Source organism: Dermacentor variabilis, unplaced genomic scaffold, assembly GCF_050947875.1.
Source record: "Dermacentor variabilis isolate Ectoservices unplaced genomic scaffold, ASM5094787v1 scaffold_12, whole genome shotgun sequence".
NCBI lineage: Eukaryota > Metazoa > Arthropoda > Arachnida > Ixodida > Ixodidae > Dermacentor > Dermacentor variabilis.
The window spans coordinates 1,623,659-1,649,215 of NW_027460280.1; the positions used below are offsets into that span (position 1 = coordinate 1,623,659).

General features: G+C 45.8%; 1 protein-coding gene across 22 annotated transcripts in view; it reads left to right on the forward strand.

Annotated features, from left to right (window-relative positions):
- The window catches only part of LOC142566355 (peptide transporter family 1-like), a 732,761-nt gene that overhangs the window by 326,725 nt on the left and 380,479 nt on the right, over positions 1-25,557 (forward strand). For 10 of the 22 annotated variants that reach the window (XM_075677280.1, XM_075677279.1, XM_075677283.1 and 7 more), the window contains 3 exons: positions 14,012-14,099; positions 19,208-19,349; positions 19,409-19,492. In XM_075677280.1, coding sequence (XP_075533395.1) covers positions 14,012-14,099; positions 19,208-19,349; positions 19,409-19,492 — 314 coding nt within the window. The remainder of the gene's footprint in view (positions 1-14,011; positions 14,100-19,207; positions 19,350-19,408; positions 19,493-25,557) is intronic. The other 12 variants (XM_075677294.1, XM_075677282.1, XM_075677296.1 and 9 more) reach the window with 3 other exon arrangements.

A 25,557-nucleotide genomic window follows, 5' to 3' on the forward strand; every position in this document is an offset into this window, starting at 1 on the left:
TCAAGAAGGGCAGGAAGCACTTTCTTGACAATGGAAGGGTGGGCTGCCGGAAAGAGAAGTGCTCCCTCCGAGTCACAGGGCAGTCCCACACGACGGTATGATGCAAAGAGCGCAGTGCGCTCAACATCGAAGGCCGGGCAGCGAAGCAGAAGGTGCTCAAGCGTCTCCTTGTCGCCGCAATCCAAGCACGCGGGGCTGCCTCTTCCGTGCAGTCTGTGCATTCTGGCGGCCGTGTTGTAGCAGCCGACGCGCAGCCGAAGGAGAAACGAGCGGTCCCAGCGGGAGAGACCCACGCGGGGGAGGAGGCGAGGGGGCGTACCTGCAGCAACGCGCGGATCCGGGTGCTGCGCGCGGAGGATGCGCAGTATTGCCGTCTTGGCCACGTCGAAACGGGTGACGGAGCTGGCAAGGGGGAAGCGAGTCGAGAGAGCTTGCTTCGCGAGGGCGTCGGCCGCTTCGTTCCCGGGCAGGCCGATGTGCGCGGGGACCCACTGCAATGCCAAATCGCAGCCCTGATTTACGAGATGGCGCAGTTTTGATCGCACGCGCTGCACCAGCGGAAGACCGGCATAGTCCTTCCTCAGCATGCACAGAGCCACACGCGAGTCCGACAGTATCGCGGCAGACGAGACACCGCACTGCTGAAGGAGTAGGTCAGCCGCGAGGTCAATCGCCGCGAGTTCGGCGACTGTCGACGAGGTAGGAAAACGAAGGCGGCACTGTCGAGACGCAGAAATGTCCGGTGCCGTGCACGCGGCAGCGGCGGAACCGTCACTGGACACGGGTCCGTCAGTGTACACTAGGAGTCGGTCGCGTAGATGTTCGACGATCAATGCAGCCGTCTCCTGCTGCATGGCACACAGTGCTGTTTGTCGGTTGCTGTTGACGCCCGGGACGGTGATGTTTACGTCGAGGAGCGCGGAGGCGTGCGGCGAAGGCGGCAGGGGGAGGAGCTGAGGCAAAGAGGCGATGCGAGTGCTGAACTCGGTGGCACGCTGGCCCATGCCCGAGCCCTCGAGGGTGTGGAGGCGGCACACGAGTCGCTGACCCTGTGGCGACCGTTGCAGACGCTCGATGTGGTGAAGCGCTTGTTTCCGCGCGCGAAGTGAGGGCGGCCAGTTTCCCGCTTCGGCGAGAGATGCCCCCACTTGCGAGAAGCGGGGAAGGGCGTACATTTGGCGAACTGCGGTGCGGTGCTCGAAGTCGACGGCCTTCCAGTTGGCTGCACTGGCGTTGGTGAGTGGGAGCCTATTGGCATATTCTTCGTAGTCTTCGTTTTGTGCTTTAAGTATTTTGGGGATGGTTCAGTGTTGGTGATAAGAAGCGGGGAGATGGAAAGATCTTTTTCCCTGGTGATCTTGCGCGGAATAAGAAACATGGTCTGAACTTGAATTGGGTATATATCAGAATACCCAAACATGAACTTGTCGGAACGTCGGCTCCGGCTTTCAGCTTGTTCTCGTTTTGCTCATCGTCTTGGATTTACATCTGCAGCTTTCCCCGTATTTTCCCTATTGATATTCAGTAGCATAATTACCAGCGCTTGTGATTGATCAAACGAATCGCCTTCACAACGACACACTCTCTCGTGAAATGAAGAATGCGAGGAGGCACGTAGGACGCAAACCAAGCCGTGGTGTCTTCTTCGTGACTCTCCAACGGCTGATAACCTGATAAAGCTCAAACGTATAAAGTCACGAGCAGACAAACAGCACGTTTGCTAGAAGAGAAAGCTGGTAAAAGACCATCTCGGATATAAATTGAAATCAAAACGAAAGAATCAGAATGTGGAATGGTCCAGCAAAGTTATTCCTTCGGCAGTCTTTCCTTTTCTTTGTGATCAGCCTTGACGCTAGGCCGTGCCCTTGGAGAACATTTCGGGCGTGGGTGGGGCTCAATACATTAATATGAAGCTTTCCTGAAGCACAAGAATAGGCTAAGGGTAACTTTCAGGCGATATCAGACCATTGTTTAAAGCAGTTTGTACCGCAGATCACTGAATATAACTTGTCGAGAACGATGATGCCCTTAAGAAGAACAATTGTGCCCGCGCCATGCCGTGCGCACTGCCGAGCAGCATTGCCCTCAACATGTGCTGCCTAATTTCGTTCATACCGCACTTAATAAGTCATCTGAAACAAAAAGAAATATATTAACGAAGTGGCACACGACGTCGTAGGGCTCGCTGACAAGCAAGACATTGCTAATCATTTCAAGGGTTACTTTCAGTGTTTTTGTTAACGTTGAATGCACCACACGTAATTATAGCTTGACATCTTCTATTGACTTTGTGTCAGCACCTGGTGTACTTTCAATGTTGCTGAATCTGAAAACTTCACCCGATGACATCACAAATGTTTTTCTTCGTCGTTACTCAGAAAATATGTCTCAGAATTGCTAGTCATCATTTTTCGCACATCTCTCCGATTTCCAAACTACCATCTGACTCATGAACGGTTTTAAAAAGAGGGATTATTTCTCACTTTTAATTATAGACCCATTTCACTTACTTTTTCATCCGGTTACAAGATCCTCGAGCCCATCATTGCATGCTTTTATAAATTTTTTATCGAGAAATGCATACTTTACCGTATGCACCATGGCTTAAGGAAAGGTTTTCCGCAGTCACAATTAGCAATGATTGTTCATTCTTTTTGCTTATCCTGGATAAAGTAGTGCAGGTTGAATAACCCCATTAGGCCCAATAAAATTCTAGCAGCCAGATTTTATTGATTTTTGTGCACAATGTTCATTTCCAGCTGTAACTGCACTGTGAATGTTTTATGTTTTGCGCTCGATTGTTTCAAACAGTACAATGGGGCACTTTATATAGCATGGTCGAGCTTTATAGGAGCAAAACAGGATGCAAGTCGTCAAAGGCATGCTGTGTTTTTAACTTCTTGAAGCGAATTGGCTTCATTTGAATGGTCAAATTCAACTTTGTACAGGATTTTTCAGCCTTCTCCTGGCAAAATTGACATCTTAGTGACCATTATTTTTTATGTGGAATGGGTTTTGCAAATCAAGTGTGTGATAGTTGTTTAGGTTGATAACAGGGATGAGTTTTGGCATTACTTTCCCAGAAGTACGAGGTGCTAATTTAATAATTGATACAGATCATCACGTGATATTTTACGATGGATGCAGGCATACAAGAGTAGAGCCTTCGGCACATGATTCAGTGGAGGTTGAAACAGTCAACATAGCGATGACCTCCCTTGCGATAATAGTCGATTTTTTGCATTTTAATGCTCCTGCATGATATGCGCAGGGATAGTTTTGTTACCATCTTCTGTCCTGTCATGAGATAGGGCCTCCCTCTGCTTACCGAATGCGACTTGCCCCATATTTATTGCGGAGCTCATCTCGTATGTCAGTGGAATATAGGATATACATCGTCGTGGTTGTTTTCTGTTTGCTCCCACTTTGCAATTTGCAATGAACTCGCGCATAAACAATCTGGATTTATATAGATCTCCATAAAATATCTAACTAATTTTTCATTTGCCTGCATTTATTGTAAGACCGTTCGATATTCATTTAATGTTATGACAGCATCCTTGTCATTTTTGTCGGTGGCAAGGAAGGCAATGGGAGAGAAAATATTAACGGTGAAGGAATTGTTAGTTTTTATACCGTCAACCGTGTGCGACACTTCTTAGTAAAGATTAAAATGTTCTGTCGAAGTACGGTAGAAAACAGTTGGCAGTCACTTTAGCATACGCTAATGAGGATCAAAGCGAAAGCCTGCTCGCTCGCGAAACATTCATCAAATGATTGATATTCTCGTTCGAATGTGTTGCTTGCTATTACGTGTATTATCCCACAAAAGGTCGTAGGGTCGAGTGTCCATTTAACTCTTTCGTAATTAACTGTGCCCTAATTAACTTCGCCTTAATTAACACCAAATGTGGGCTCGACTCCCACCATGGACGTGCGTTCGACAATCAGTAGTGGCGCCAGAAATTTGGGTCCCACCAAGTGAAGAGTGTTTGACTCCAACCAGAGCTCGTGGGTTCGAGTGCCCATTTAACTATTTCGTAACTGTGCCGTAATTAACTTTGCCTTATTTAACACCAAAGGTGGGTTCGACTCCCACATGGTCGTGCGTTCGACAACCAGCAGTGGCACCATAAATTTTGGCCCCAGCAAATGTAGAGGGTTCCACTTCCGCCAAAGCTCGGGGTTTCGAGTGCCCATTTAACTCTATCGTAATTAAATGTGCCTTATGTAACACCCAAGCTCATGGGTTCGACTCTCACCAACAGTCTTGGTTTCGACCATCAATGGTGGCACCATAAATATTGGTCCCACTAAATGAAGAGCGTCTGACTCCAGCCAGAGCTCTTGGGTTCGAGTGCCCCTTTAACTCTTTCGTAATTAACTGTGCCTTAATTAACTTCGCCTTAATCAATACCAAATGTGAGTTTGACCATCAGTGATGGCACCATAAATTTTGGTCCGACGAAATGTCGAGGGTTCAACTCCCGGCAAAGCTCATGGGTTCGAGTGCGCATTTAACTCCATCGTAATTAACTGTGCATTCATTAACTTCCCCTTAATTAACACTGAAGGTCTTGGGTTCGACTCTCACCAATGGTCGTGGGTTCGACGATCAGTTGCGGCACCATAAATTTTGGCCCCAGCAAATGTCGAGGGTTCAACTCTCACCAAAGCTCGTGGTTTCGAGTGTCCATTTAACTGTGCCTAACTTCGCCATAATTAACACCAAAGGTCGTGGGTTCGACTACCACCAAAGGTCGTGAATTGGAGTCCCACAAACGGTCAGGTGACTCGATTTTGGTGCCATTGTATTTGGTGCCATAGCACCGGACGGTCAATTTTGCGATAGCGCAGGGCAACGAATTTTCGACCCATGAGCCGCGTAACGCTTTAGCCCTAAAATAATCATAGGTGCTCTAAGAATCAGCACACTCACACGCGTAGGGTGTTTTGAAAAGTGCAGCTGCGTTCATTTTCGTAAGCTGCTAGAAAGATGCAGTGTGTCTACAATGTTATGCATTATTAATTTACGGCATTCTTTTTCCGAAACTTACGTACAAAAATCAAATTCGTCTAGCAAACACTAAACATAATAAAATTAAGTAATCTGTGCGCAGCAGTTCTTGCAATGTCTAGTGTTCCTCCAATACTGGCAATGAATGGATCAAAAACATCATGCTGCTGAAGAAAAAAACTCAAATGTGTTCGTGTTCTCAATCCGCTTTTTAGCAAAATGGCATACCAAGAAGGATGGTATATTTTTTCTTTAATCATTTACGAATGAAATGGTGCTGTACTTTCAATAGTAAAGCGATGGCGCTTGGTTAATATTCGTGAATTTCGGCAAAGTGCTAACCTTGTTTCACATACTGTAGACCGTGGTTGTATCAAGCCCCCTTTGTGCGATAGGCAATTATTCTTGACGGCCCAACTTCCTACTGCTCGTCTTGTACGGCAGGGTTTCGGCGGTACAAGGAGAAGCAAAAACATGAAAACGCGCTGTTGAATAACAAGTACAACAAAGTTTATTGCTACTAGAGGCTTTGGTGGGAAGCAGGCTAGTTACGACTGTTTGCTGGGTCATAACCCGGAATTAGGTTGATGACAGTGATGATAATTTTTTGGCATCCCCTTTGAAAGGAGGAGACAAATCGTACCTTAGCCTGCTTGGGTTACTCAGGTATATGAATGCTTTTCCTTCTAGCATTCATGTACACCACTATTTAATCGCCTGTATCTACCTAGTACCGCTGCCTGTGCGGCATTCCGCCGTATATTTCTTCTGTTTTTTTTTTCACCATAAACTCTAAACGTCTCTTGCTTATCTCGACTGCTTAGCGGTTGATACTTTCGTCTATATAAATCCAAGTGCTTCTGGAAGTAGTACGTTACGTGCTGGTCTCGGCGGTTGAATTCCTTCGCATTCCATCAGGGCGTGATCAGTGGTCTCCGGCTTTTTTCTGCAGCATGCACACATTCCCTCATTTATTTGCGAATATTTTCTGCGGTATGATTTTGTCCTTAGGCAACGAGCTCGAGCCTCAAATAGTAAGGCGCTGCCCTTTGTGTTAGCGTAGAGATTTTCTCTTCTCACTTTTTTCTCATGATGGTGAATCTCCGTGGTCCTTTTTGTTTCCATTCTTTGCATCCAATCAACTGTCTCTGCTTCTCTCACTTTCTTGCTGATGACACCTGGTTGTCTATTTGCAGTTTCAACTACCCTGTACTTGGTGGCCAGATTTCTTCATCTTCCTCCATTCTTTGTCCACGATTTTCAAGTACAGATACTTGCTTACTTTACCTTCCTGTTAATTTTCATCCATGTTCCTGAGCCTTTCGTCAAAACTAATTTTGCTCAATGTTTCTGTCATTTCAAAAGAGGCCCAACCCAACCCTACACTACCTCATTCGTGATTTTACTGTGGGTTCCCAAAGCCAACCGGCGTACCAATCTTAGATTAACATCCAACCCCGACGAGATATGCGATTTTATGCTTTGAATGTCACTTGCGAACGTTAGCGCCATATTTCACGCACCACCTTATGCTTCTTGTGGCCTCACCGTGCTCTGCGTTTCATCATTGCAGCATTCCGCTTCCCTTTTATTTTCAGCTTCTCTTGATGGGTGCTTCTTTGCTTCGTTTGAGCAAACGCTGAGATATTTATATTGCTTGACAATAAGTATGACTTGCTGTTGAATTAAAACCACGGAATTACTCGTCTCTTCATTAAAGATAATAATTACCTATTTCTCGGTGCGAAACAGGAGGCCTATATTTGTCGCTGCGTTGCCACAGATATTCGCAAGCGTCTGTAACTCTCTTTCCCTTCCCGCTATGTCGTCCGCATACATAATCAGTCCAGGGAGCTTCTGTTGCACCATTTGTCCATTACGCAAGTAGGATAAATCAAACCCTAATTCGCTTTTTCCAGTCGTCTTTTTCTGCCCTTAACATAAAGCGTTAACAACAGTGGAGAGACAGGACATCCTTGCGTCAGTCCTTTGTGAATTCCCACCAATTATATACCTCTTCGACCTTCCCATACAACTTCCACTCAGATGTCTCTATATGTCTTCGACAGCTCCATGAAATCGTCCTCTATGGTTTCGTGCTTAAGAATATCCCATAACAATTCCCTCTTTACGTTGTCATAGGTTCCTTTAGTATGTGGAAATGCTATGCATAGAGGCATATCTTGAGATACTGAAATCTCTATGTACGGAGTTTGTACAAACATATCCTCCGTGATGATATCTACAATTAACCCACTGCCCTCAGTCCACAGCAGCTGTGGAGCACCTGATCAAGGCGGCAGTCAGACCTGTAACGCAGAAGGGGGCCTAAGAATCTCTTGGTCCGGACAGGCCGCCAGTGGAAACTGACCCTGTCAACCTTTAACAGCCGAACTCTGTCGAGTGAGACTAGCTTAGCAGGACTCTTTGAGGAACTACCAGCGGTTGTTTCGGACATTATTGGCCTTAGTGAGATTAGAACTGGTGTAGCTTATACATCTTTAAATAACGGCCATGTCCTCTGTTATAGAGGTCTCCCTGATAAGAAGCAATACGGGGTAGGATTCCTAATCTATAAGGACATAGCGGGCAACATTGACGAATTCTACAGCATTAATGAGAGGGTAGCAGTAGTTGTAATCAAACTTACTAAGAGATATAGATTAAAGGTAGTACAAGCCTACGCTCCAACATCCCGTCACGACGATGAGGAAGTAGAACAGTTTTATGAAGTTCTTGAATTAGCGATGAAAAAAGTGTAAACTCGGTATACAGTAGTAATGGGTGACTTCAATGCAACAGTGGGGAAAAAGCAGGCGGGTGAACAGGGAATTGGCAACTATGTCATTCATTCTAGAAACTATAAAGGAGAGATGCTGGTAGAATTCGCAGAAAGGAATAAGCTGGGAGTAATGAACACTTTTTAGGAAACGTAGCAACAGAAAGTGGACCTGGAAAAGCCCTAATGATGAAACTAGAAATGAAATTGATTTCATACTTTCTGCCGATCCCAGCATAGTACAGGATGTAGAAGTAAGAGACAGGGTGAAGTGCAGGTATCATAGGTTAGTGAGGGCTAGAATTCACCTCAATTTGAACAGCGAAAGAGCAAAATTGTTCAAGAAGAAACAGGTCAACTTAGAGACAGTAAGGGTAAATGCAGACAAATTTAGGCTGGTACTTGCAAACAAATATGCAGCTTGAGAAGGGAGGGACGATGATGATGATGACATACAGATAAGGAATGAAACCTTAATGAGGCTGGCTTCAGAAGAAGCAATTGAAGTGGGAGGCAAGGCACCAAGGCAACCAGTGGGAAGCTCTCCCAAATAACAAAGGACCTAATAAAGAAACGACAAAGAATGAAAGTGTCCAACTCATGAGATAAGATCGAATTCGCGGAACTCTCAAAAGTGATCAACAAAGCGAAAATCATCATCATCATCATCAGCCTAGTTACGCCCACTGCAGGGCAAAGGCCTCTCCCATACTTCTCCAACTACCCCGGTCATGTACTAATTGTGGCCATGTTGTCCCTGCAAACGTCTTAATGTCATCCGCCCACCTAACTTTCTGCCGCCCCCTGCTACGCTTCCCTTCCCTTGGAATCCAGTCCGTAACCCTTAATGACCATCGGTTATCTTACCTCCTCATTACATGTCCGGCCCATGCCCATTTCTTTTTCTTCATTTCAACTACGATGTCATTTACCCGCGTTTGTTACCTCACCCAATCTGCTCTTTTCTTATCCCTTAACGTTACACCCATCATTCTTCTTTCCATAGCTCGTTGCGTCGTCCTCAATTTCAGCAGAACCCTTTTCGTAAGCCTCCAGGTTTCTGCCCCATATGTGAGTACTGGTAACACACAGCTATCATATACTTTTCTCTTGAGGGATAATGGCAACCTGCTATTCATGCTCTGAGAATGCCTGCCAAACGCACCCCAGCCCATTCTTATTCTTCTGATTATTTCAGTCTCAGGATCCGGATCCGTGGTCACTACCTGCCCTAAGTAGATGTATTCCCTTACCACTTCCAGTGCCTCGCTACCTATCGTAAACTGCTGTTACCTTTCGAGACTGTTAAACATTACTTCGGAGAAATGCAGATTAATTTTTAGACCCACCCTTCCGCTTTGCCTCTCTAGGTCAGTGAGCATGCATTGCAGTTGGTCCCCTGAGTTACTAAGCAAGGCAATATCATCAGCGAATCGCAAGTTGCTAAGGTATTCTCCATCAACTTTTATCCCCAATTCTTCCCACTCCAGGTCTCTGAATAGCTCCTGTAAACATGCTGTGAAAGCATTGGAGAGATCGTATCTCCCTGTCTGACGCCTTTCTTTATTGGGATTTTGTTGCTTGCTTTGTGGAGAACTACGGTGGCTGTGGAGCCGCTATAGATATCTTCCAGTATTTTGACATATGGCTCACCTACACCCTGATTCCGTAATGCCTCCTTGACTGCTGAGGTTGCGACTGAATCAAACGCTTTGTCGTAATCGATGAAAGCTATATATAAGGGTTGGTTATATTCTGCACATTTCTCTATCACTTGATTGATAGTGTGAATATGCTCTATTGTTGAGTAGCCGTTACGGAATCCTGCCTGGTCCTTTGGTTGACAGAAGTCTAAGGGGTTCCTGATTCTATTTGCGATTAGCTTAGTAAATAGTTTGTAGGCAACGGACAGTAAGCTGATCGGTCTATAATTTTCAAGTGTTTGGCGTCTCCTTTCTTATGGATTAGGATTATGTTACCGTTCTTCCAAGATTCCGGTACGCTCGAGGTTATGAGGCATTGCGTATACAGGGTGGCCAGTTTCTCTAGAACAATCTGACCACCATCCTTCAACAAATCTGCTATTACCTGATCCTCCCCAGCTGCCTTCCCCCTTTGCATAGCTCCTAAGGCTTTCTTTACTTCTTCTGGCGTTACCTGTGGGATTTCGAATTGCTCTAGGCTATTCTCTCTCCTCTAGGCTATTCTCTCTTATTGTTTTATTCATATAGGAGCTTGTGGCCAAGTACTGCACCAGGGTGGCCGATCCTGCTCTGGTGGGAGAGTGCGTTACCGGTTCTGGTCACCGGGATCAGGCCGCACTCCAGGCCTGTTTGTGCAATTTTCTCAACACACGGTTTTTTTTTGTATTTTCCGGTGGAGAATTGCGCGGCACCGGGATTTGAGCCACGGTCCTCTTGCACGGGAGGCGGATACTCTACCGTCCCCGCAGGAAGCGAAAATAAGTGATATTAAAGATTATGACGTGAGAAGGACTGAAGAAGCCGTAAAATATGGACGCAGCGTGAAAGCAGTGAGAAGTAGACTTGGCATAGGACAAAGCAAGATGTATGCACTGACAAATAAGCAGGGTAATATCATCAGCAATCTCATAGATATAGTAGAAGCAGAGGAAGAATTCTATACTGACCTGCACTGACCCGGACAGTACCTAGGCGACTCAGGAGTACTCCACTCGAAACAGTAATGAACAACATACAGAAACTCCTCCTATAACTAGAAATAAAGTCAGAAGGGCCTTGCAAGACATAAAACGGAGAAAAGCCGAAGGAGAAGATGGAATAACAGTCAATTTAATCAAAGATGGAGGAGACATAATGGTAGAAAAACTGGCGGCTTTCAATACGAAGTGTCTATCGACTGCAAAAGTCCCAGAAAACAGGAAGAATGCAAACATCATACTAATCCACAAAAAGGGAGACGTTAAAGAACTGAAAAATTATAGGCCCATTAGCGTACTTCCAGTATTATACTCTATGCTAGTATACTCTATGCCAATATAGAAACTCTATGCTCCCAGGCATAGAGTTTCTAAATAAATACTCTAGAGCGAAATGTAGCGCTCGTGTCTACGGGGACTCACCTGAGCGTTGCCTCAACCTACATGGGAATTATGAGAAGTACAGGCTTCGAATTGACTTCGATCTTTAGATTAACGGCGTATGCTTGCGAAGGTGTAAACGAAGCTATGCTCAAGTATTACCGCGTAAAATTTTATTTTATTTCTGAAGTATCTGATATAATGTACAACACGTTACATAAACTTTGTATGACTTTGAGATTGCAGCACGGTTTAGTATGGTTTATCACCAGGGCCCGCCAGAGTATGCATTCTTGTCCGATTCTGTTCCTGATTTAACACCAGAGAATAATAATTTATTTATTTCTACAAGAGCAATAACAGCCGTACATGTACGTATATAAAAATACTCATGAAGTATTTATGAAAATAAAATTTTGTATTGTGAGAAAGTGTTGTGCCCTTGAGAGGAATGCTACAGCAGTCGTCTGCTACGACGCCTGCTCGCTGCGAACGCAATACTTTTCTCGCAGACGACAGGCACATGCGAACTCTCTCGCTTTTTCGAAAGGCTGCGTGAGTTGTCACGCTAGCTGAACGTCTTCAAGTACTTTTAAGCACATCTGCTGCAGTGCTAGCTAGGACGCTTGTGGCCTCCTACGAGTATTTCGTCATCATATTTTATATTGACGTGCCGCTTGCGAAGCGTTACGGCGTGGCTTTGCACTTGCTCATTTTGCCACACTAGACTTCAGCCAGGAAGGAGCAACCTTTCCTACCACGAGTAAGTTTGTGTTCTCAAAGTCTTAAAACTCGCATTTCAATGAGCACATAAACGAGCAATGCATAATGAAGCTCTCAATAAAATTTGATTGTCAAGCCACTAGAAGTACAACTGTCCATCTCTTGTATTAGTAGTGCCTTCTTTTTCCTATACTGAAGTTTCATAAGGCACGTAACGCTACAGCGCCAACCTAACACACTTAACAAACCAAGATCCAAAAGGTCAAAACATGTTTTTTTTTTACGTTTACGATGCCGTCGCTTTCTCGTCAGGGCTTCGACACCACACCGCGACACAAACATCGTCCCAGCCGCTGGCCCAGTGCGCTATCGCCACTTCGAGCAACAAAACAAAGGCAGAGAGCTTTGCGTTGCACTGTCCCACTGCAGGTTATAGCAATTGCGCTTGGAGCGAAACCAGAACTGTGAAAGAGTACTTGTAGACTAGTCAGCAGTATGCCAATCCGTAGCCTGTACTTCCCATTATGAATCGCAGTGCCAGATTTTCCTCCAGTTAGGCCAATATCTATGCATTCCAGGTAAGCAGCAATTGCGTCACGAGCGCCGATTTCTCCCCTGGGGCTTGGTAGGCCAAAGTCCGGGAGGAACAACACGAAGAAAAAAATACACATGCATTTATAATAAAGCAATGAAGAAACTAGACTTTTTAAGGCGATCAGTAGGAAACGCTTCACCTGAAATAAAACTCTTAACATGTAAAACATTCATCCGACCCATTCTAGAATATGCTGCGATTCTTTGGGATCCGCACACACAAACCAACATCACTAAAATTGAGAAAGTTCAAAGAAAATCGGCCAGGTTTATTGTCAATTTCTACTGCTGGGCGCACATTCCCATCATCTCTTCCAGAAGCTGTAGAACTGGAGAAGCTTGCAATAAGGCGTTACCGGGACAAAATGAAATTTTTCTTTTTACTCTATAACAGTCAATTAGAAATAGATACAACATTTAATAAAACTTAACAAATATTAAATAATAAAACATAAAAATAATAAAACAAACAAATAAGTGATTGAATGCTCCAACTGAAAAGGTTTGTTTCTGGCTCTGAAAAGAATAGCTTTCGTTTTAGTGGGGTTAATTCTGATCACATTTGAATGTGACCAATCAGATAGTTTCATTAGCAATGCATTACACCTGATAATTAGTTCATTTGCGTCTTTTCCACAGAAGAGTATAGTGCTATCATCCGCATATATAAAGAAATCAACTGTAGGATCTATATTTACTAAGTCAATAATATATAAGTTAAATAATAGTGGGCCCAAAACACTCGCTTGCGGCACTCCATTTTTAAATGTCAAGAAAGAAACTTTAAGTGTCATTTTTAAGTGTCAAGAAAGTGTCAAGACGGGCCTCGTCGCTCTTCAGGCACGGCCGCCTTCCTTGAAAGCTCGCGAGATTGAGCCGCTTTCGTTCGCGCATACAACATACGGCGACGATCTTATTGCGCTTGGACATTATACGGAACCTCACGGCCCAAATGCGCCTGGAGTGTCTGTATATTTGCTATCCCAATGGTCTGTAGTGCGCGCCGTCCAGTGACAGCCGTGCAGATCTAGTTTGACGTCACTGCGCACTGATGCTCCCTTTGTATACTGCGATATTTTCGTTTCTTTTATTTGACAGCGAGAAAAATCGAGGAAAAGAGCAATATCGCAACATTCTCGCGCACATGATGTGGTCGTGCGCGTTTGCGTCGCCATCGTGTCCGATTAACGCAACTGCTCCACGATACTGTCAGCTTGAAGGAAGTTTCGAAATGTGCATCCCGTCCAGTGTGCAATTATGCGGTGCTTGCTCCATATCCACCATGCTCTGGTCGAAGCTTCTCGCTACTGCGTATTCAGAAACGTTCCGTAGGCTGCGCAGCGAGTGAAGGCGACATATTCCGTTTAGCGCAATTATATTACAGATGTCGTAGCCTTCGGAGCGATCTGCATGGCTTGTTTTCCCGGCGGCAAGCAATGGTGACGTCAGTTGAAGAATTCGGACCAAAAAATGCGATATTCTAGTGAAATTTGAGCGCGAAGAAATGAGCCGCACGAGTGAAATATATTTCTGCTGTCAAAAAATGAAATTACCGGCCACTGTTCGCCATTACGCGAGTGCCCAGAACGGTTGTGCAGTGCAGCGCCGTTGGCGGAGTATTGTTTGGAGAGGCCTTTGCCTTCTTTCCAGCATGGCGACTGGAGAGATATTTTTCCCGCATAGAGTGGCCACATGAAAACAATGGGCAATCATTTATAAATTTGTTTCTTTTTTGTTTAAAGCAGGCGCACATGAAGGTGACATTATGTGACTGTGCAGAATGCCTCCCTCGTGCAAGCATTTCTTTTGCCTTATTGAGGTGCATGCACTTTCGCAGGAGCCGGAGTCGAGGCCGTACCCCAAGGCTGTCTTCTTCATCATCGGCAACGAGTTCTGCGAGCGGTTTTCCTACTATGGCATGCGAAGTGAGTGTCGGCGGCAGCGCTCGCTCTTCTAGGAAAGCGTGCTTACTGCGGCAATTTGTGACTGGGACCAGAGCTTCGGACTTTTTTTGTAGTGGAGCACTAGGTGGGGACCAAGGCTCACATCAGCAGCACCAAACAAAAAACGCTAAAGAAAGGGTTAACCAAGTGTCGGTGCCAGAGAACACAATGCCGATGTACATTATAGTTGGAATGGATAGGTGAACTGATTATGCGGCCACGATACGATCCATCCATTTGGGCGACACAGGTCATACCGGCGCAAGCTGGTCGAGTCACATGTCGGGCTCACACGAATGGACTCGACCGCGCTTGCACCAACTCGTTTCGGATGGACAAAGACGAGCCGAACTTGCGGTTGCCGTCTGCTCTGCACATTTCGTGGCTTCTCGCGACGAGGTTGCACAGCTTCTGTGGTGCCATTCCTGCCGCCAGTCGCGACGATTCTGTTGGCCATGACACGAGTAGAAAATATCAACGGCCATCAACGAGACCCTTTTATCGATCTTTTGAACTGCGCACCTGGTTCGGCGGCTGTGTTAGCGAACGAAAGAACCTAATTATTCAAGGTCAAGTGTCACTGGAAAGCTCAAAGACACAATCAACGTTACACGTTGCGGATTAAAAAAGGACCCGCGTGTTCTACTGCGCCTGGCATTGCTTGATGCTTGCCGCAGTTTCAAGCTTGGATGGAGCGAGAAATTGTGCGCAAAGCGAATTGTATGTAATTATTTACTCGTTTATAAGTATATTAGAGTTGGCCACCCAAGCAGACATTGTCATAATTATGAAGAGTGTGATTAAAATGTTAACTATACCTTCCACAAAAATATTTGTCGCCTCCGCTTGCCTCCTTGCGGCATGTATATTTTATTTATCGTAAGAAAATATATTTATTGATGAATACTTTGCAGGCTTTCAGGATGGGTAAGGGGGAAAACTACGGTTGCATCAACGTAAAGCTAGTGTTATTCAACATGGCAAGAAAAAAACATCAACGTAGCAAAAGCACTATTGGCACAACGTAATGGCGTGCAAGATTAATACAGTCAATGCAAAAAGTACAATTGAACTGAAAACTAAACGCAGCAAAAGGTGTGTGGTAAGTATACTCGCAAACATTACACGATGATCATATTGTAGACACCCTACAGCGCGGCAGTTGCCCCATCAATTGCTCAATCATCATCATCATCATGCTGGTTACGCCCACTGCAGGGCAAAGGCCTCTCCCATACTTCTCCAACTACCCCGGTCATGTACTATTTGTGGCGATGTTGTCCGTGTAAACTTCTTAATCTCATCTGCCCACCTAACTTTCTGCCGTCCCTTGCTACACTTTCCTTCCCTTGGAATCCAGTCCGTAACCCTTAATGACCATCGGTTATCTTCCCTCCTCAGCACATGTCCTGCCCATGCCCCCCCCCCCCCCCATTTCTTTTTCTTGATTTCAACTACGATGTCATTAACTCGCGTTTGTTCCCCCACCCAATCTGCTCTTTTCTTATCCCTTAACGTTACACCCATCATTCTTCTTTCCATAGCTCGTTGCGTCGTCCTCAATTTCAGCAGAACCCTTTTCGTAAGCCTCCAGGTTTCTGCCTTATGCGTGAGTACTGGTAAGACACAGCTATTATATACTTTTCTCTTGAGGGTTAGTGGCAACCTGCTGTTCATGATATGAGAATGCCTGCCAAACGCACCCCTGCCCATTCTTATTCTTCTGATTATTTCAGTCTCATGATCCGTATCCGTGGTCACTACCTGCCCTAAGTAGATGTATTCCCTTACCACTTCCAGTGCCTCGCTACCTATCGTAAACTGCTGTTCCCTTTCGAGGCTGTTAAACATTACTTCGGAGAAATGCAGATTAATTTTTAGACCCACCCTTCCGCTTTGCCTCTCTAGGTCAGTGAGCATGCATTGCAGTTGGTCCCCTGAGTTACTAAGCAAGGCAATATCATCAGCGAATCGCAAGTTACTAAGGTATTCTCCATTAATTTTATCCCCAATTCTTCCCACTCCGGATCTCTGATTACCTCCTGTAAACACGCTGTGAATATTATTGGAGAGATGGTATCTCCCTGCCTGACGCCTTTCTTTATTGGGATTTTGTTGCTGTCTTTATGGAGGACTACGGTGGCTGTGGAGCAGTATTTGTACATATGGCTTGTCTACACCCTGATTCCGTAATGCCTCCATAACTGCTGAGGTTACGACTGAATCAAACGTTTTTTTTTCGTAATCAATGAAAGCTATAAATAAGGGTTGGTTATATTCAGCACATTTCTCTATCACCTGATTGATAGTATGAATATGGTCTATTGTGGAGTAGCATTTACGGAATCCTGCCTGCTCCTTTCGTTGACAGAAGTCTAAGGTGTTCCTCATTCTATTTGTGATTACCTTAGTAAATACTTTGTAGGCAACGGACAGTAAGCTGATCGGTCTATACATTTTCAAGTGTTTGGCGTCTCCTTTCTTATGGATTAGGATTATGTTACCGTTCTTCCAAGATTCCGGTACGCTTGAGGTCATGAGGCATTGTGTATATAGGGTGCCCAGTTCTTCTTGAACAATGTGCCCACCATCCTTCAAGAAATCTGCTGTTAGCTGATCCTCCCTAGCTGCCTTTCCCCTTTGCATAGCTCCCAAGGCTTTCTTTTACTTCTTCCGGCGTTACCTATGGGATTTCGAATTCCTCTAGGCTATTCTCTATTCCATTATCGTCCTGGGTGCCACTGGTACTGTATAAATCTCTATAGAACTCCTCAGCCACTTGAACTATCTCATCCATATTAGTAATGATATTGCCGGCTTTGACTCTTAACGTATACATTTGATTCTTGCCTATTCCCAGTTTCTTGTTCACTGCTTTTAGGCTTCTTCCGTTCCTGAGAGCATGTTCAATTCTATCCATATTATAGTTTCTTATGTCAGCTGTCTTACGCTTGTTGAGTAACTTAGAACGTTCTGCCAGTTCTATTCTAGCTGTAGGGTTAGAGGCATTCATACATTGGCACTTCTTGATCGCATCTTTCGTCTCCTGCGATAGCTTACTGGTATCCTGTCTAACGGAGTTACCACCGACTTCTATTGCGCACTCCACAATGATGCCCATAAAATTGTCGTTCATTGTTTCAAGACTAAGGCCCTCTTCCTGAGTTAAAGCCGAATACCTTTTCTGTAGCTTGATCCGGAATTCCTCTAGTTTCCCACTTACCGTTAACTCATTGATTGGCTTCTTATGTACTACTTTCTTCCGTTCCCTCCTCAAGTCTAGGCTAATTCGAGTTCTTACCATCCTATGGTCAATGCAGCGCACCTTGCCGAGTACGTCCACATCTTTTATGATGCCAAGGTTAGCACAGAGTATGAAGTCTCATTTCTAGTCTCGCCATTCGGGCTCCTCCTCGTCCACTTTCGGCTAACCCGCTTGCGGAAGAGGGTATTCATTATCCGCATATTATTCTGTTCTGAAAACTAGTAATAACTCCCCTGCTATTCCTAGAGCGTATGCCATATTGCCCCACTGACTTGTCTCCAGCCTGCTTCTTGCCTACTCTGGCATTGAAGTCGCCCATCAGTGTAGTGTATTTTGTTTTGACTTTACCCATCGCCGATTCCACGTCTTCATAAAAGCTTTCGACTCACTGGTCATCATGACTGGATGTAGGGACGTAGTCCTGTTCGACATTCAATTTGTACCTCTTATTAAGTTACACAGCAAGACCTGCCACCCTCTCGTTAATGCTATAGAATTCCTGTATGTTACCAGCTATATTCTTATTAATCAGGAATCCGACTCCTAGTTCTCGTCTCTCCGCTAAGCCCCGGTAGCAGAGGCCGTGCCGGCTTTTTATCACTGTTTATGCTTCTTTTGTCCTCCTAACCTCACTGAGCCCTATTATATCCCATTTACTACCCTCTTATTCGTCCAATAACACTGCTAGACTTGCCTCACTAGATAACGTTCCAACGTGAAACGTTGTCAGGTTCAGATTCCAATGGCGGCCTGTCCGGTATTTTGCCACAGCCTCCTGTATGAATCCTGACAGGCCGCCATTGCTCAATCAGCTCAATGCAAAGAGCAAAAAATGAAGGAAAGAAGTATAAAAAGGCAACAAGTAAGCTCTGCCCTCTGCGATGAGCTAGAAGTTCAGAGACAACGAATGGTGTGTGAGCCACAAATGATTTGCTTAGAAAAAATAAATTATTAATCGTAACATGAAAATTACAATATCATTCGATAAAACTAGAGAATGGTGGAAGACATTTCGAGAACTCGATGGTTGGCAGAATGTTTGAGGCAGAGCTGGAGCATTGACAGTGCAGTGCACGTTTGAATGCAGTCAGCGGTTGAAAGAGCTGGCTTTCTGGCCCATCTGATTCGGGTAGCGGACCGCAGGTGGCGACGTCCCTGTGACGTGGCTTGCGAAGCGCTCGTGGGCGCGCGTGCAGCTCGGGCTTTCCCGAGTGGCTGCAGGGCGAATGTGTTCGGGTTGAGGTCGCTGAGGATGAGAAGAGTTGCAAATTCGGAAAAGGCTCGATTCGTAATAGTACAATTTCACGTGGCTGCTCCTTAAGCGTGCGCACTGTCGAAATAGAAGCCAGATAAAGCAGCCGATCCTCCAGTCAGGATATACTGTACCGCAGTGTAACATACAGAGCTTGTTGTAGCACCCGCAAAGCGGGGACGCTCTCGGCCGGCTGTGAAAGACGACGAAAATAAAGTTGGGCGGCACGTACTAAATTGCAACGGGAAGTGTCATTAATAATCACTTCCGTCATCTGCTGCTTGTACATGCACGTGGGTGCCACCGGCCACACGTCAGTGCGCCTGAAAAGCAGAATTGCGAGACCGAAAGGTGGCCTCGACGCACGCCACGACTGCTGCGCGTAGGCAAATGGCTCACATCAAACACTAGTCGCGTGCAAGATAGCCTGATGGGACTGTCGAGCTGCGTGCTGCACGCGTGCCAGCTGTGGGTCCTTTTCACTGTGTGCGAGAAGCCCGTGCTTTGCATGCGCAGCGTCAGCAAGAGGGCGCCCGCGGCTTTTCCTTGACAAGAGTATTTCTTTCTTTCCAGCCATACTTACCTTATTCCTAATAAATGTGCTCATGTTTGAGGAGCACACGGCCAAGTCGGTGTACCACGGGTTCGTCATGGCGTGCTATTTTTCCCCGGTGCTCGGGGCAATGCTTGCCGATTCTTATCTCGGAAAGTTTAGGTAAGTCGGTGCGTTGTCATCGCTTGCTGACGTCTCACCTTCTCAACGTGTCCTTGCAGAACGATCTTCTACATATCCATCGTGTACGCCGTCGGGAACATCACCCTTGCCGTGTCTGCTGTGCCCGCTCTCGTTGGCCACACGTGAGAACTTTTGCGCTTTCTTGGGCATGACGCGACCAAGGCGTGGTTGCTCGTTTGCATATCCACCACTTCAGCTACAATTTGCAATGAAAACGACTAGCAGAAGGATGGGCCGTGTGGCCAGCACATTTGTTCGCATTAAGCGGCGCCTTCCTTGCCGCAAACATCGAAAGAAGCGGGCACCAGCTGCGTCGCTACATCCACGCCAGTCAAGTGGATCACTTGGCGAAAAAGCGCACACTGCGGGTGGACGAGACAATGTCTATCAGCTGAATTTTTTTTTATTCGGAGTCATACAGACACCATATAGGTCAGAGGTCACAAAAGAAACAACCCTATGTATAAGCGACACGACTGGCCGGCACGGACATCCTGAAAAAAAAATTAATCCAGGACGCAGGGCGTACTCAACAACGAAGAGAACATAACAGGTGCAAAACAGAAGTAGAGCTGAATAAATGCAGTGGACTACAACACAAATGAACACCAAATGTTTGTAAAAATGAAAGGTGATGATACTAATAGAATATGCATAAACATGCCAACAAAGGTGCGCCTAATCAAACTTGTAAGAGGAGATACCTAATGTCCTTGTCGATAAAAGCGGAAGATGGCGCTGACGCACGGTAGGGATTGAGGAGCAGTTCAATAGAGAACAAATAGGGGTGTATGCGGTTTCCGAAACACACCTTAGAGGCTCAGAAGAGCTGCCATGATTTGGAAATATACTTGGAAACGGTGCAACAGAATTAAATTGGAAAGAAAAAGAGTCGGAATGCTCATTCATCAAGGAGCCAAATGGAAAGGAATAAATTTAAGATGTGATGAGCATCTTTGGTTATCGGGCACAATAAGTAGAAAGAAAACTTGGCTGGGCGTAAAGTATTTGTGGACCGGAAATGATTACGCAGAAAATAATCAAGAGTTTGTGGAATGCCTAAAGCCTGATATTAAGGGTTTCGGAAATGACGCCGAAATTATCCTTTTAGGTGACATGAATGCCCATATACAGGATCTAGATGGCTATACCGACAACAACGAGAAGTCAATGCTAGATACTTGTGAGCAACATAACCTCGTTATCGTGAGTAGAGGACCTAAGTGTGAAGGGCAGACCACTTGGGAAGAGGGAAACCGCTAATCGACCATTGACTACTGTCTGATCATGAAGGAATTCATGATAAATTGAGAGAAGTGGTAATTGACGAGGAAGGGTATACAAGCGTAGAGAGTGACCATAAACGCATCATTTTAAAATGTGATATGTACTTGGGAGGAGAGCACGGAGTGCATTATGGCCAGTCCAAATTTGAACGCTGAACAAATAACAAATATAGTCGGAGTCGAGGAAGAACTTGACAAATTGCCAAGTGAGCTTATAAGTGTAATAACAACCGAAATACGGAAAGAGAAACATGTTCGAAGGAAAGGAAAAAAGAAACCGAAAAGCTGGTGGAACAGGGACATGCGATAAGCGACTGCCGAAAAACAGAAAGCATCACAAGAGCACAGGCAGGGCAAAAAAAAAGAAAAAAAAAGAAAACGCTGTTGACGCAAGAAGTAATCAGAAAATTGGAAATGTATAGAGAGAAAAAAATCTATGGCTCAAATACTGGTTTAAGCAAAGATAAAAGGTGAAATTGAACGCTGGTTGTCATAAATACGTGAGAAAAAGAAGGCCGCACCTAGAATATTTCGGAACCACATAAAATTATTGGGCAGGAAGTCCACAACAATACAACAAATCCTAGACGAAGATGCAAATAAACTGGAAGGGGAAGCGGCATTAACTTACATCCGAAAAATAAGAGCCGAATCTTTCCAAGGCAATAACGAGGTTATATTTGCAGAAAAAACGAGCATGAAAGAGAAGCAGATGGAAAAGGATCTGGTGCTGACAAATTTAAACTAGAAGAAAGATATATCAAAACACAGGAAAAAATAACAGCAAGGGAGAAGAGAAATGAGGCCATAATGAAGCACAGAGCACTACGGGAATGCAGTAGGTACGAGGTGTTACGAGGTATATGGAAAGGCGTGATGGTTCCAGGAGTGAAATTTTTAAATCGTGTTCGCTTGACGTCAGGGGTACAATCAGAACTCGGTGGCAAACACTGTGCCTTGCATTGGGCGCTCACGGGAAGTCTAGATGGTGGGCGGGACAAGCTTCGAAGTGAGGGAACCTCACAGTAAAATGATTATGAATAACGATTGAGGCATATGGCAGAAAGTAGACGGGCTGGGATAGTGTGCAGATATTTTCAAAGGAAATACATTGATTCGCAGAGGAAGAGGAAAACTAGGAAGCTTACCAGCAAGTGTGCGAATGATGTGGTGAGCAGCACGGCAACAAAGAAGCGTCAGTGGTTGAGATAAACTCATGGGTGGCGGCAATGCAAACGAAACCTGCTATGAGTAACTACTCAAGATGAAAAAAAAAAAAAAAACGAAATCAGGAAAGAAACAATTTCTGATAAATCAAAGGCAAGTTCATTACTTTTCGAAGCGAGATGAGCATTCCTTAGAACACGCACTTATAAAGCGGTCTATAAGAAGGAAGAAGAAGCATGTGCTTGCTGCCATAAATCTTGGGAAACGATGGTGCACGTTTTGTTCGAACCCAGCGGTCGATTTTGGAATCACTGGCCTCCAGAAGCCCTTGGTTTCACCGAGTGCATGGGAAAAGTAAACATGTGCGCGATAAAGATTAGTAAGAGGCGATTGGAAGGTTGGCGGAAGTAGGGAAACGCCGAACAACGGAGGTGCGCTAATGCAAAATTCACAAAAGGGCCTTCAGAGGCTTTGGTTGTGGAAAGTAGTCGTTTTCTTGTTTAACATAAGTTGGACTGCAGGCAGTGAAAGTGCCAAGAGCAAGCCACTCCAAGGGGGACGCTCGCGACGTCCGTGCCTTCTTGTGGCCAGCGCCAACACGCGCGCCCTTGCAGTGTTGTGACCGCCGAGCGTTCCTGAATCGAACATTCGAGGTCGCCTTGCGTGCCGTCCGTGCGGCAGAGCCGCTTGCACGGCGTGCGGTCGACGCTCGCGGGAGAACACTGAAGAAATTGCAAGGGTACACATTATCAAACACTGTCGAACAACCACATGGGCTGCAATGGTTGTTACGTGTTGTTCCTTTTAATAAATTGGCATTGTCGCACAATCTGTCCTCCATACATATTCTGGATTGTCCAATGTAAATTTTTCACATGCTACTGGCATGTTTTTAACGAGCGTACTACGTTGGGCTGGTTGGTGCATTCGAATTGCAAGTAGGCGCTCTCTTGTTTTTCTAACGCGTTAGATGGGGAAAAACTGTACGTCGTGAAACGGACGGTCGTCTGCCCCGGACCACAGGTGCTTGGGCGTGCGAGCTGCGCTTTCCGATGTGCCTAAATAATCGATCTGGGACCTTGAAGAGGTGTGGCGCAATGCGAACGCATTTACCGCAAAATGTGCGTTCGTCCTACGGGTGCTTACCTTGCACCTCGACTGACCGAGTCTCGTGAACGCCGTCTTTAGTGCGCACTGAGAACGCGTTCCCCTGAGACGCTGCTTGTCGCGCGCTTGCAGTGCAGTACCTCCTGGAGGAACCCACAAGTCCTGCACAGGCTTTTGCGTCGCGCCGCCCTTGGTCATGGGCAGGGCGCATATTTTTCAGTAACAGGTGGAGGGAACAAACGCGAGTTAATGATATCTTGGTTGAAATCAAGAAAAAGAAATGGGCATGGGCAGGACACGTAATGAGGAGGGAACATAACCGATGGTCATTAAGTGTTACGGAATGGATTCCAAGGGAAGGGAAGCGTAGCAGAGGGCGGCAGAAAGTTAGGTGGGCGGATGAGATTAAGAAGTTTGCAGGGACAACATGGCCACAATTAGTACATGACCGGGATAGTTGGAGAAGTATGGGAGAGGCCTGTGCCCTGCAGTGGGCGTAACCAGGCTGATGATGATGATGAGTTTGACCTTGTCGGTTTTCGTCAATACCGCATACGACGCAGCATACTTGAGGATGACTTCTTTACGAGTTGGTGTTTACTTAACATGATACTCTTTAGCGCAAAAACTCGGAAAAGAGAAAACAGAAAGAGGCAACAGGAAAGGAAAGACGAGCGCTACACTTACAACTGTTTATTCTGAAACCAGAGCATCCTACATATGCACAAACATGCACATGCGCAAACGCATAAAACACGCGAACAACGCCAGTCAACCGGATGCATTTTTATCACTTTTATAATGTTAGCAATCTCAATTCCAAAAACATTAAGCATAACAGTTGTTTGACTCACGCAGTCTAGACCAGTGGTTTGGATATGGTAGGCCTCTAACAGTTCACGTGCAGTTTTGTTCTTGCTTCTGCCTAGGATCTTGACAACAAAAAACAGCGGTTCACAGTCGGAACAAGGCCTGCAATGCACAGACAAGTGCGCAGTCGTATCCTTCTTTAAAATATTTGCCTGCTCTCTCATTGGGTCGTTGACGCAGAGCCCTGTTTGTCCAATGTAGCACTTGTCACAGCTGAAAGGAATCAGATACTGATACGGCATACGTTACCCTAGAAAGGATGAATGCCTAAACGAACCGGATTGTGTCGTTGTTTTTCATGCCTTGGAGTCAGTTTGCTATTCTTCGAGATATGTGTAAGTCCTGCTCCGTCGTCCTGGAGAGATGTCGGAGCATCGGGTCGCGTTTTGCATCAGATTTTATTAGGAATCCCAGGATTCTGAGGGTTTGGCAGTGCTTTATAACCTGTCCCTCCAGTGTGACCGACTATCTTGATCCTTCTTGGTGCGGCGCCGCCGGACCGCAAGAAGCTCTGAATGTTGAGGTGAGCGAACACGTCCGCTCGGATTTGCATATTTGTTTACCCCGTCTACTGCCAATTGCAGGGTGTCTTGCAGGCGCTCGAGCGACTCCGTACCGATCCAGAAGGTCACATGATCTGCGTATAGTGCAGAGTGTTGTTTGGGCAAACTCTGCAGCTGCTCCGAGAGACCCACGAGCGCACTGTTAAAGCGGGGAGAGGACCGAACCTTGGGGAGTGCCTGTGTGTCCTAGTGTGATGTGATCAGGGCCTATATTCCCGATATTGAGTATGGCTGTGCGGTAACAAGGAAATCAATGGTGTAATTGCAAGTGATCTCCCCGAATCCTGTGTTGTGTCTATTCCGAAGGACCTCCTCGTATGCCACCTTGTCAAATTCCCCCTTCAGGTTGGGCACGAGAACGGCTTGTGGTGAGTGGCGTGTGGCAGGGTGCTCCTCCTTCAATTCAATTAGCATGTCCTGGGTCTCGAGATGTCCTCTATAACCAAGCCCGGCATGTGCAGGTTTTTTTTTGTCCACGTGTTGTTGGAGACGTTTGAGTAATACACTTTCGATGGAGCGTGCTGAGTTGGACTGGTTGTTACATGAAGAGGGGCATAAAAACATACAGAAGGACAGGACCTGCCCACTGCGTGCGTCGTCTCTGCTTTGGTGCTGTCCTTCGCGCTGCTTTTATTCCCTGCCCTTACCATCACCTTGCCTATGCACGATGAGAGCAATATCGACCGCAGGTTCTCAACGTGCGGGGACTTTCCCGGTTAGGAGAGAAAGCGTATTTCGACTCTTTTTCATTGTTGTAATAGCTTGCTTGATGTCCAAAAGTCATTGGTCTACGAGCGTTTCTCTGGCCTGATATTCCAGGTTTGCCAATATTTTGTAGTTAACCTAGTCGGGCCCGGCAGCACAGCTTCGTCTGCTTTCATAAATAACTGCATGGAGTTCGTATATCTATATCGCCCTGTCGAGTACGGTACTGGTTTTCGTGTGTAGGGTGGTGGGAGGAAGTTTTGTTCATTGTCTAGGTATTTGTTTCCAAGCTTGTGAAGCAGCTGGTCTGGAGATCCTTGATAGGCGTTACGGGTGCGTACCATGTTGCGGTTGCAGTCGCCGCTACTGCTCAACAGGTCATTTAGGTGCCGTAGGAGGAGCCACGTCTTCTGAGTGGATAGGGGTCCCTGGAGCCTGTCACATAATTTGAGCCAATTCTCCTTGTAGACTGATGCGGCATAGTCGGCT